At 37.2% G+C, this 12,913-nt stretch overlaps 1 protein-coding gene across 1 annotated transcript; it reads left to right on the top strand.

Annotated features, from left to right (window-relative positions):
• Positions 1-274: 274 nt before the first annotated feature.
• On the top strand, positions 275-1,976 carry LOC132298707 (scopoletin glucosyltransferase-like). Its single transcript, XM_059795089.1, has one exon. The coding sequence runs from the start codon at positions 295-297 to the stop codon at positions 1,726-1,728; it is 1,434 nt and encodes a 477-aa protein (XP_059651072.1). The 5' UTR covers positions 275-294; the 3' UTR covers positions 1,729-1,976.
• The last annotated feature ends 10,937 nt before the right edge of the window (positions 1,977-12,913 follow it).

Consider the following 12,913-nt stretch of genomic DNA (forward strand, 5'->3'; position numbering starts at 1 on the left):
GTGCTTAATATATTATAAATCTCAAATGTAATGTACTTTTATTTTCTTACCTAAAATACTAATTAAGTCTAGATTTTCTGAATTATTAAAATTATATATTAATTAATACAGGGACAGCAGGACGTTGCACCAAACTTCTTTTATCTTCAGTTATAATAGAACAACAATGAAAGCAACACTTCTCTCAAGGTATCATTTCATTTTTGTAACTTTTTTTCTGTGGAAATATCTCAGGAGCCTCTAGTTTTCTCTCTTTTCTCATCTCATCTTCAATTCTTCAAAACTTGTTCTCAAATGGATAGTCAGCTTCATGTGTTCTTCTTTCCATTCATGGCACATGGCCACATGATACCAACCCTGGACATGGCCAAACTATTCGCTTCACGCGGTGTCAAAACAACCATAATCACTACTCCTCTTAATGCCCCTATCTTCACCAAATCAATCCAAACAACCAAGAATTTGGGTACCCAAATCTCTATCCGTGTCATCGAATTCCCTGCAGTGGAGGCTGGCTTGCCAGAAGGATGCGAAAATGTCGATCAAGTCCACTCCGAAGATATGCTTGCCAACTTCTTCAAGGCCATCACCATGCTCCAAGAACCAATCGAGCATGTCCTACAAGAAGGCCGTCCTGATTGCCTTGTCGCAGACATTTTCTTCCCTTGGGCAACCGATGTTGCATCCAAATTCAACATTCCTAGACTTATTTTTCACGGAAGCGGTTTTTTTGGTCTATGTGCTCCGGAGCACTTGAGACTTTACAGGCCTCAGAAGAACGTCTCATCAGACTCCGAACCCTTCATCGTGCCTAACCTTCCTCATGAGGTTAAGTTAACTAGAATGCAACTAGGAGATTATGACAAAGAAGATATTGAGACAGACTTTACCAGGTTTTTAGATAAAGCTAGGGAGTCAGAGATGAGAAGCTTTGGAGTTGTAGTTAACAGCTTCTACGAGCTTGAACCGGCTTATGGTGATCATTACAGGAGGGTGTTGGGTAGGAAGGCGTGGCACATAGGTCCGTTGTCGCTATGCAATAGAGATGTTGAAGACAAAGCACAAAGAGGGAAAGAAACATCCATTGACAAACGCGAGTGTTTGAAATGGCTGGATTCAAAAACTCCCAATTCAATTGTTTATCTATGTTTCGGGACTGTGGCCAACTTTGCTGCGTCTCAGTTATATGAGATCGCGATGGGAATTGAAGCTTCTGGACAACAATTCATTTGGGTTGTGAGGGGAGCTAAGAGTGAAGATGACAATGAAAATTGGTTGCCAGAAGGATTTGAAGAGAGAACGAAAGGTAAGGGCCTAATCATAAGAGGATGGGCACCTCAAGTGTTGATTCTTGATCATGACGCGGTGGGAGGTTTTGTGACTCACTGTGGATGGAACTCGACCCTTGAAGGGGTGTCTGCTGGAGTGCCAATGGTGACTTGGCCACTGTTTGCAGAGCAGTTCTTTAATGAGAAGTTGGTAACAGATATTTTGAGAATAGGGGTTGGTGTTGGTGCTCAGCAATGGAAGAGAGAGGCAAGCGACGGCATGAAAAGAGATGCGATAGAGAAGGCGGTGAAGGAGATTATGGTGGGTGAAGAAGCCGAGGAGAGGAGAAGAAGAGCAAGAACACTTAAAGAGATGGCATGGAAGGCTGTTGAAGAAGGTGGGTCATCTTACACTGATTTGAAAGCTTTGATAAGAGAACTGAGTGCTCGTCGCTCTTGAAGCAAGCAAAAACATATAAAAACCAGACCAGCATATGTGATTTATAATTGTTCTTTGTATTATTAAATGATGTTGTCGTTGAACCAAAATCCTCAAAGGTGCCCCTGGGATGATGGAGGGCTAGGAAGCCTAGGATCAATTCAGCAACAGGTGGGACCTTCTGCTACGTTGATCACAATCATCCGCATTGCACAGCACTGAAGAAGATTTTGATTTATTGTTGTTAGTTTTTGAATTTAATTATTTATAATTGTTCTTTATATTATTACATAATGTTGTCGTTTAACCAAAATCCTCAAAGGTGCCCCTGGGATGATGGAGGGCTAGGAAGCCTAGGATCAATTCAGTAACAGGTGGGACCTTCTGCTATGTTGATCCCAATCATCTTTAGCGCACAGTACTGAAGAGGATTTTGATTCGTTGTTGTTAGTTTTTGAATTTGATTCAAGTAATTTGAAATTAATATATGGACATTGGCATGAAATTTTTCTGTGATTCTAGCTTGTAATGCTAATGACAATATTACTCCATGTTGCAAAACATGCAGTAGTGTATTAAGCATTAAGAAGGCAAAAAAATTGCTAGAAAATTGGGTGAGCTGGCAGGGTAGGCCTTGTTAAATGCTAAGAAGCATTCTTTACTTTTACATTTATAGGTTGCCCATCTTTACTGGTATGTGGATCACAATTGCATCAAAGATAATGAAGAATTTTTTTTTTTTAAACCTTGGTAAGAAACATACTTTCTCTTTGCCTCTATGTAGACCTGAATCCTCAATTTTCTATTTTGAAAGACCTGAAAATACTACTAGACTACATCAAATGGCTCTAATAAATGAGTAATTTTTGTGTGATTTGAAACTAGATCCTGCGTGGCGCTAAGGCGAAATATAGCAAACCTTTAAGTCTTTAACTATTGTACCTCTAATTTTTTCAACTCTCCTATTCCGGGGTTAACAACCATTACCAACCAGACTTCTTCCATTGAAGAACTGTTTCGCACAAATATTCAACCGCTCACTGCAGGTTAAAAGAGCTAAAAGGTAGATTGCATCAAGATTTATTGTAAATTGAGTAGAATGAGTTGATGGAAACACACAACCTATATAAATATAGAAATTTTCAGTGCACAAGTTTACACAATCAAGGACACTACACTCTGAACACACTTGTAGAGGGAAGTTAAAGTTTTTATTCTAAAATCAAATATTAATGTTACGTTTGAGAACACTCAACTTGAAATTGGTTGGCGTGCATTTGCATTTTTTATGTATTGTTATAATTTTCTTGATTGATTTGGCTCCTCAGCTTGTCTCATCCTGTATACAGATTTTTTTTCCCTTTTTTTTTTTTTTTTTCCTCAGAATAAATTAAAAAAAAATAACATGTTAAAAGAAAAATATGCATATTTGAAAAATAACAAATATGGTACCAAAGGATAAAAAAGTAAAAATAAAATAAAATTGCATGTAGGAGAATGCAATTATGCAATCGGCGATAGGCCCCAAATCATTTGTTTGTCTTTCTCCCTTTTATTTTTTTTTTATTTTTGGCCTTTTTTATTTTTAACTCTTTTAGTGTCTGTCCCTATCTTTTAATCTTTGACGTCTCTCTCTCTTACTGCCCATCACTCTCTCTGCCTCAAAAGTTTTTCTCACTTTTTTTCTTTTCTTTTCAGCGCTAAACCGTTTTTTTTTTTTTTTCCGTATCTCCTGTAGGCTGTATCGAATGAACTTCTATTTTCCTACTTAAAAAAAGGGTTTTATTCTCACAATCTTATTGGCTTCCTGATTTATGACAGGACCAAACAATTAATATAATTGTTTGGTGGAAACTTGAGTAAGGAGGAGATCTTTTGTTTGAGGTTTTCTAGAATTTGAAAGCGAAAACTTTGTTATTTATCTTTATTTGATGTAGAAAGGAACACGTCCAATTTTGAGATAGGATCATATCCCAATTTTTTTTTTTCACCTCACTTCTTTATCTTCAGTTACTATAGAGCAAGAATTAATGAATCCAACAAGTGCTCTCAAGGTCTAGCATTTCACTTTTGTAACTTTTTCTGCGGGAAAAACTCAAGAGTCTCTAGCTACTAAACACCCTTATATACTCATTTTCAAACACTCCCAAACGAAAACTAGCTCAGTTTTCTCTCTTTTCTCAGGTCATCTTCAAATCTTCATAACTTGTTCTCAAATGGGTAGTCAGTTTCATGTGTTTTTCTTTCCAGTGATGGCACAGGGCCACATGATACCGACCCTCGACATGGTCAAACTATTCGCTTTACGCGGTGTCAAAACTACCACAATCACCACTCCTCTTAATGCCCCCATCTTCACCAAAGCGTGGAGGGAAAATTCCCCACCAATCACAATACGCCACGTATAAATGGGCGTATAGCCCATTACTAGCCAAAATCATCCTGGAGCCCAGCACAGGCCATAATTAAGCCCAATACAAATTAAGGTCTGCGAGAAAGTCAAGTCGGCTCAATTAACAAAGGACGCTCCACTTGATCAAAAGCGGACTAGGGAATGGCACAAGGACTATAGTTGTTAAAGGCTCAAGGTGCACTAAGGCACCAAAGGCCTTCTGGAGCCTATGCATAAGGCGTAGTTTTAGGCGCGAGCCTGATCGAAGTAAGGCGCATGTATATAATAATGCGTATTTAAATATATATTATTATATATAATCATAATCAAGCAATAATTGTAGTTAATGTTAGTGGTGAATCATAAATTTATGAATTTTGTCAAATATTTCATAAGGTTAAACAATACAATATATGATATAGAACCTTTTAATTTAGTAGTCATTAAGTAAAAAAGAAAATGATACGAATAAATGATTAAAAAATACAAGGCGCACCTTTTTTGAGCCTGGAGCCTACTAAAAAGCATGAGTCTGAGGGCTTTATGTGAGCCTGATTGAAAGGGCCAACCTGTAGTACGTTGAGGTGCTCTAGCTGAGCCTTGACGAGCCTAGGGCTTTTTTGGAGCCTATGAGCGCCTTTAACAACTATGCCAAGAACGGCAAAATCCCAATTTCCATAACGCCCACCATAAAAGGAAGGGCTGCAAATTCAGGGGGAATAAACACCCACGTTCATAAAAAACTATCAGAAACAGCTCCATGTAATTCTCCATATAATTCTCTGTACAAGCTTAAAAGTAAAGCATGAATGAGAAGAGAAGGGCATCAAATTCCTATCATTGTTCTCTCTTGCCAAAGTTATCTATTATCTCTTTCATACTACGCGTATTTTCTTTGATTTATTTCTTTAAGTGTTCGGGTGTGAAAAATTGCACCTACATTTTGGCGCCGTCTGTGGGAATTCGTTACAAAAAGCCTATTTTTTACCACTTTCATGCGACATCGCTCCGGAATGACGACAGGTGATGAGCACTGAAAAGTGCGCATTTAAACCCGTTAAGCTTAAGCATTCTAGTACCTTTATCTATCTTACTTTGCCGTTTTAGACTTATTACGTGTTATTTATATTTTCAGGCACTAATCCCAAAATTGAGCTAACTCAGCCAAATAAGAGCTTAATTGAAGCAATCCTGAGATAAACCAAAGGAGGGAGCAAAGTGGAGAAAGAAAGGAGCAAAAAGGAATCAAGTTGTGCAGCTGAAAAGTTCGATCGATCCAACTTAGAGTTCGATCGATCGAACATCTATGATCGATCACAGTACTTCTCGATAGATCCAACCTTGGCCTTTGCTGAAATTCCAAGTTCGATCGATCGAACATCACCTTCGATCGATCGAACCCTATTTTGTCCTATTCAAATGATTGATCTTATCCACAGCTATACGCCTACCAACCACTTTTGTCCTTTTCCCAATAAATATCTTCGAAATATCTCAGCCTTGTCCTTATCCGGAGGAGTCAGACCACTTCGATCGATCCAAGATACAGTTCGATCGATCGAACCCATTTTCGATCGATCCAAGTTAAGGTTCGATCGATCGAACTTCCTCCAGCGAGAAAAAGTTAAAGTCCAGCTCATTTATTCCGTCCTTCATCCAATCATTGGAGAATATGCCTTGCACGACCACAGCTCATCATGGGGTGTATTTGACCTACCTATATAAGGAATATGATACACTTTTTGAGGGAGCCTCTTGTCACACATTGAAAATCATCTGGGAGGCTATTCTTGGAGAGGAGGAAGGAGGGAAGCTAGAGCACCATTGGAGGAGATCTTCACCAACAAGGAGCAGCCATGGAGTTAGCCTTTGAGGGTTGGATCATCACTACCATAAGTGGCTAGACATCCTCTTGGGGCTAGAGTTAGCCCCAAGCATGCTTTCTATACTCTAATCTTGTATATTATTGATGGATTAGTGTTATATGATACATCTTGATATTCATGTATATATAAATCTTGATTATTTCATGGTTTGTATGGTTTAATGCTTCCAATTGACTATTCTATTCTATCCATATGTCTATGTATGCTAGAGTAGGATATTCATGTGTTTATCCCTAAATTTAGTATTTTTGATGCATGTCTATGTGTATTGATGCTATAAATCTAGAGATTATCAAGATGATATGCTTAATGAATACTATTTTGGTTCATTTGATGGTTTATGCCTATTCTTGATGGTTTATGCCTCTCCCCTAGTCTAGATAGCTTTATTTTCATGCTAGTAGTGTAGATTTAGTGTAGTGGTAGTGTAATGTTAGATAGGAGGACAATCTACTCTTGATGTTTGATGTTCCATGCTTGTGAGTCCAAATAGCATATTCCTCTAATATTGTGTTGTATGTGAATTGTGAGCTTAATGAAGGATTAATGACTAGTTATGATATGTTGTATCTTTCACATGTGTTTAGACAATTTATTCCTCTCCCAATATATATTTTGTACCTCTCACATGATGTTTAGATAATGCATGTTTAACTAAGTCATCCTTATGGATTGCTTGGACTATGAGCTTAATGAAAGGTTCAATGACTTGAATTGTTATTTTATTATCTTCACATGATGTTTAGACAATATATTCCTCTACCAATAGATGTATTGTGGCCTCACACATGTTGATTGAGACAATTTGCACTTGTTGAGTCACCCTTACCAATTGAATGTCTTTTACACACACAACATTGTTGCAACACATCCATTACCCTCAATTGATCACTTGTTAGTGGTATAGAAAAGTATTGCTTGGTGGTGATCTCTACACCCTAAGACCTCTCTCTCTCTCTTGTTTACTTCATATTATTTTATTTAGTTGAATTCAATTTAGCTTAATCAACCAACCCAACTCTCTTTTGCAATCATTTGGTGCGCTAGAGTCGAAGTTGAAATTCCAACACGTATAATCCCTTGGGACGATCCCTACTCACTCTTGCTACGTTAGTAGTGGTGTTGGTAGTGGTTTTTATAAATTTAAATTTGACATAAAAGGCTTTTCTTGAACCACACATTCACTACATTTAGTTTGGCGTATTGGAACGGCCGTCGTCAAATTTTGGCGCCGTTGCCGGGGATTAACGGTTTTGTTGGAATTAAACTAGACAATAGTGTTCATTAGATTGGTTCTATTTTTATTTTATTTTCCATTGTATATTCTTTTCTCTTGATTCTCATTATTATTTGTTGAATTAGGTACTTGACTACAAGGAAGGCGAACTTTGGAACTTAAAGCAATCATTGGAGCTTAAAAGCTAAATTTGGAGTTGAAGTGCTAAAGGACCATTGTGAGCAATTCTTGGCACTCTTGTATTTTAATTGTTTCACTTCTTTGTATGCTTGTGATAGCCCTTGTTGAGGCTCATTTTATTGCTAAATTTTTGTCCAAGCATAGGGCCTTGTTGAGGCCAATTTTTTTTTTCTTGCATTTGGGTTTTAATTGTGAATGGAGGAATTGTTTGATCCAAGTTTGGGGGGGGGGGGGGAATTACATCCCTTCACCTTATGCCCCTCCATCACATTTTAATCCTTATGAGATTAAGTCCAATTCATTTCACGCATCATCTTATTATGGACTTGATCACTCATTTAATCCTTCTTATGACTATTGCCCTCCACCACCATTTTATGATGAATCAATTCCACCACCTTCTAAGTACTCACCCGAATTTGAAGAAAAAGTGATAGCTTTACTTGATGTGCATATTTCATAAACTCCACTTATTAATTCTCATTCTCAAACTTTAGCCCAAGCTTGAAGCACAAGTTGAGCAAATTGCAAGTACTCTTTCTCGTCAAGAGGAAGAGGAAGAGGCAAATGAAAAAATGGCAAGAACTTCAATGTATATAGATGAGGATGATGAGAGTGAAGAGAATGAAACAAGTGAGCTAATGCCTAGCACTCTATCTTATGTAGAGGAGGAAGTGGCAAGTGAGTTAGTGGCTAATCCAATAGAGCATAACATGATTAATGAGGACTTTTCTTATTTTGATTATGATTTTATCTATGACCTTGCAACTTTAGAGAGTGAGGAGATGTTGACCACACTTGAGGTAGGAAAGAAGGAGGAGGAACTTGTTGAAGAGGGCCTTCTTTCTATTATCTCTAATGACCCTCTTGAGGAGTGTCTTTTGGAACTTGTATGTGGATTGTGAGCTTAATGAATGATTAATGACTAGTTATGATATGTTGTATCTTTCACATGTGTTTAGACAATTTATTCCTCTCCCAATAGATATTTTGTACCTCTCACATGATGTTTAGATAATGCATGTTTAACTAAGTCATCCTTATAGATTGCTTGGACTATCAGCTTAATGAAAGGTTCAATAACTTGAATTGTTATTTTGTTATCTTCACATGATGTTTAGACAATATATTCCTCTACCAATAGATATATTGTGGCCTCACACATGTTGATTGAGACAATTTGCACTTGTTGAGTCGCCCTTACCAATTGAATGTCTTTTACACACACAACATTGTTGCAACACATCCATTACCCTCAATTGATCACTTGTTAGTGGTATAGAAAAGTATTGCTTGGTGGTGATCTCTACACTCCAAAACCTCTCTCTCTCTCTTGTTTATTTTATATTATTTTATTTAGTTGAATTCAATTTAGCTTAATCAACCAACCCAACTCTCTTTTGCAATCATTTGGTGCGCTAGAGTCGAAGTTGAAATTCCAACACGTATAATACCTTGGGACGATCCCTACTCACTCTTGCTACGTTAGTAGTGGTGTTGGTAGTGGTTTTTATAAATTTAAATTTGACATAAAAGGCTTTTCTTGAACCACACATTCACTACATTTAGTTTGGCGTATTGGAACGGCCGTCGTCAGATTTTGCAAGAGATGAGAGGCAAAGGTTGTCCCACCGGGCGTGCCACAAATTTGTACACACAAATTTTGTAAGTCTGCAATAGAAACAAAATATGGAGCAAAATAGAATTTTATTAATTTATGAATGGTGGAGTACAGTCCTTTGTAATATCTTTTACAAAAAAAGAATGGTCCTCTGATTCGATCTCCTTGTTTTTGGTTGGTTGGATTCAAGGGCTGCACAAGCTTGTTCTTGAATCACTATGGAATTTGATGAAGAACGGCACGTTGTTGGATGTGTTTGATGTTCTTCGCTTTTGGGTTTAGATTCTAAATTTGTGTCTAAATTCTGACTCTCTGAATTTCTGAGTCTCTGAACTTCTGAATTCTGAATTTGTGTCTGAATTTGTAGACTTCTGAATTCTGAATCCTCCCTCCTTTTTTTTTCCTCCAAGCCTCTATTTATAGGCTTCTTGGATTAATAGGATGATGACACGTGTCATCTCCTGATAAGGATAAAACTATAACTGGGCCGGGCCGGTTATATTGTGATAATTATCCTTAAAGATAATTATTCAAAATATATTTTATTAGGAATAATTATCGTTTCATTTAATTATCTGGGCTGGGCTAATTAAATAATTTAAGTGGACCAAGCCTGGTAAATTAAATAATTTATTTAAACATTAGGCCTATATTTAATGGGTCCATTCGTTAAAACCAAAGCCCACTAAATTTTAGTATCTACAAATTGCCCCCATTTCAAGTCTATTCGTTAAAACCAAAGCCCATTCAGGGAGTTCTATAATCTGACGACGGCCGTTCCAATACGCCAAACTAAATGTAGTGAATGTGTGGTTCAAGAAAAGCCTTTTATGTCAAATTTAAATTTATAAAAACCACTACCAACACCACTACTAACGTAGCAAGAGTGAGTAGGGATCGTCCCAAAGGATTATACGTGTTGGAATTTCAACTTCGACTCTAGCGCACCAAATGATTGCAAAAGAGAGTTGGGTTAGTTGATTAAGCTAAATTGAATTCAACTAAATAAAATAATATGAAGTAAACAAGAGAGAGAGAGAGGTCTTAGGGTGTAGAGATCACCACCAAGCAATACTTTTCTATACCACTAACAAGTGATCAATTGAGGGTAATGGATGTGTTGCAACAATGTTGTGTGTGTAAAAGACATTCAATTGGTAAGGGTGACTTAACAAGTGTAAATTGTCTCAATCAACATGTGTGAGGCCACAATACATCTATTGGTAGAGAAATATATTGTCTAAACATCATGTGAATATAACAAAATAACAATTCAAGTCATTGAACCTTTCATTAAGCTCATAGTCCAAGCAATCCATAAGGATGACTTAGTTAAACATGCATTATCTAAACATCATGTGAGAGGTACAAAATATCTATTGGAAGAGAAATAAATTGTCTAAACACATGTTAAAGATACAACATATCATAACTAGTCATTAATCATTCATTAAGCTCACAATCCACATACAACACAATATTAGAGGAATATGCCATTTGGACTCACAAGCATGGAACATCAAACATCAAGAGTAGATTGTCCTCCCATCTAACATTACACTACCACTACACTAAATCTACACTACTAGCATGAAAATAAAGCTATCTAGACTAGGGGAGAGGCACAAACCATCAAGAATAGGCATAAACCATCAAATGGACCAAAATAGCATTCATTAAGCATATCATCTTGATAATCTCTAGATCTATAGCATCAATACATATAGACATACATAAAAAACACTAAATCTAGGGATAAGCACATGAATATCCTACTCTAGCATACATAGACATATGGATAGAATAGAATAGTCAATTGGAAGCATTAAACCATACAAACCATGAAATAATCAAGATTTATATATACATGAATATCAAGATGTATCATACAACACTAATCCCTCAATAATACACAAGATTAGAGTATAGAAAGTATGCTTGGAGCTAACTCTAGCCCCAAGAGGATGTCTAGCCACTCATGGTAGTGATGATCCAACCCTCAAGGGCTAACTCCATGGCTGCTCCTTGTTGGTGAAGATCTCCTCCAATGGTGCTCTAGCTTCCCTCCTTCCTCCTCTCCAAGAATAGCCTCCAAGATGATTTTCAATGTGTGACAAGAGGCTCCCTCAAAAAGTGTATCATATTCCTTATATAGGTAGGTCAAATACACCCCATGATGAGCTGTGGTCGTGCAAGGCATATTCTCCAATGATTGGATGAAGGACGGAATAAATGAGCTGGACTTTAACTTTTTCCCGCTGGAGGAAGTTCGATCGATCGAACCTTAACTTGGATCGATCGAAAATGGGTTCGATCGATCGAACTGCATCTTGGATCGATCGAAGTGGTTTGACTCCTCCGGATAAGGACAAGGCTGAGATATTTCGAAGATATTTATGGGGAAAAGGACAAAAGTGGTTGGTAGGCGTACAGTTGTGGATAAGATCAATCATTTGAATAGGACAAAATAGGGTTCGATCGATCGAAGGTGATGTTCGATCGATCGAACTTGGAATTTCAGCAAAGGCCAAGGTTGGATCTATCAAGAAGTACTATGATCGATCATAGATGTTCGATCGATCGAACTCTAAGTTGGATCGATCGAACTTTTCAGCTGCACAACTTGATTCCTTTTTGCTCCTTTCTTTCTCCACTTTGCTCCCTCCTTTGGTTTATCTCAGGATTGCTTCAATTAAGCTCTTATTTGGCTGAGTTAGCTCAATTTTGGGATTAGTGCCTGAAAATATAAATAACACGTAATAAGTCTAAAACGGCAAAGTAAGATAGATAAAGGTACTAGAATGCTTAAGCTTAACGGGTTTAAATGCGCACTTTTCAGTGCTCATCACACCCCTAAACTTAAATATTGCTAGTCCCTAGCAATGAATTAAGAAGTAAAGGAATGAAATAAACAACTATATAAGTATAAACTGGAAAGCAAGTAAAATGATAACACCATTTTCGTAGGGAACACGATTGCATTTAGCATATGCAACAAGCCTTTTAAACCCCTAGGTTACCCCTAGTGGACGAGTAAAGTCTCGTGAGGGTTTCCAGAAATGGTACCCACAAACATTAAGCTCATTTTTTCAAAAGAGGCACCAATATTGCAAACAAGCATTGGGAGAAAACTACCTCAAATATGCAATTTTTCAACCGTTTCTAAGCAATCTCCCAAAATTTCAATATCAAACAAGCAAGCATGGTCCTCCACACATCAAGAAAATGATCATGAGAATCGAAACAAGTCTAGAATCCATGTGAGAGGTCCGGCATCAAGTGTGTTGCTATCTTAGCCAACTAAAGAAGTAATCACATCCTTACCCTCAAACTAGCACACAAATCTAGTACCGATCATCAAGATAAGAGAGTGGACCTTTTATTAAAGCTTTATTATTCTAGGTGCGCTTATTCTTTTCACTCTTTTTTTTTTTCTTTTTTTTTTATTTTTATTTTTATTTTTTTTATTGAGGATCAAAGATAGAAATATTGTACAATGTGATGATCTCTTAAGCTTTCTAGAAGATTCATGTAACGAGCTTTAGGTCAATCACTCCCAAACCAGATGGCTTTAGGGCATTAGGTGTTAAGACACCCCTACGGACTTACAAATTCAAATCAACTAGGCTACAAATCAAGACAACAACCATCTAATCATTTCATACTTCTCACCTTTTGGGAGAAGTCCTCACTTTTATTGCTTTTTGCAACTTCTTCTTCTTTTCTTTTTTTTTTTCTTTTTTTTTTCAATTATTAACCTAGAGTTTGGGCCCTCCACCTTTCGGCGCGAGAAGTTCACTGCTTAATGAGGCAAGAATCCCGGCTACTCAATGAAAAGGGGTTGTTATCCACCTTTATCAAGAATGAAAGCTTTCAATGCACTACTAACC

Source organism: Cornus florida, unplaced genomic scaffold, assembly GCF_030987335.1.
Source record: "Cornus florida cultivar Cherokee Brave unplaced genomic scaffold, ASM3098733v1 CherokeeBrave_3.0.0_Hap2_Chr03, whole genome shotgun sequence".
Classification (NCBI taxonomy): Eukaryota; Viridiplantae; Streptophyta; class Magnoliopsida; order Cornales; family Cornaceae; genus Cornus; species Cornus florida.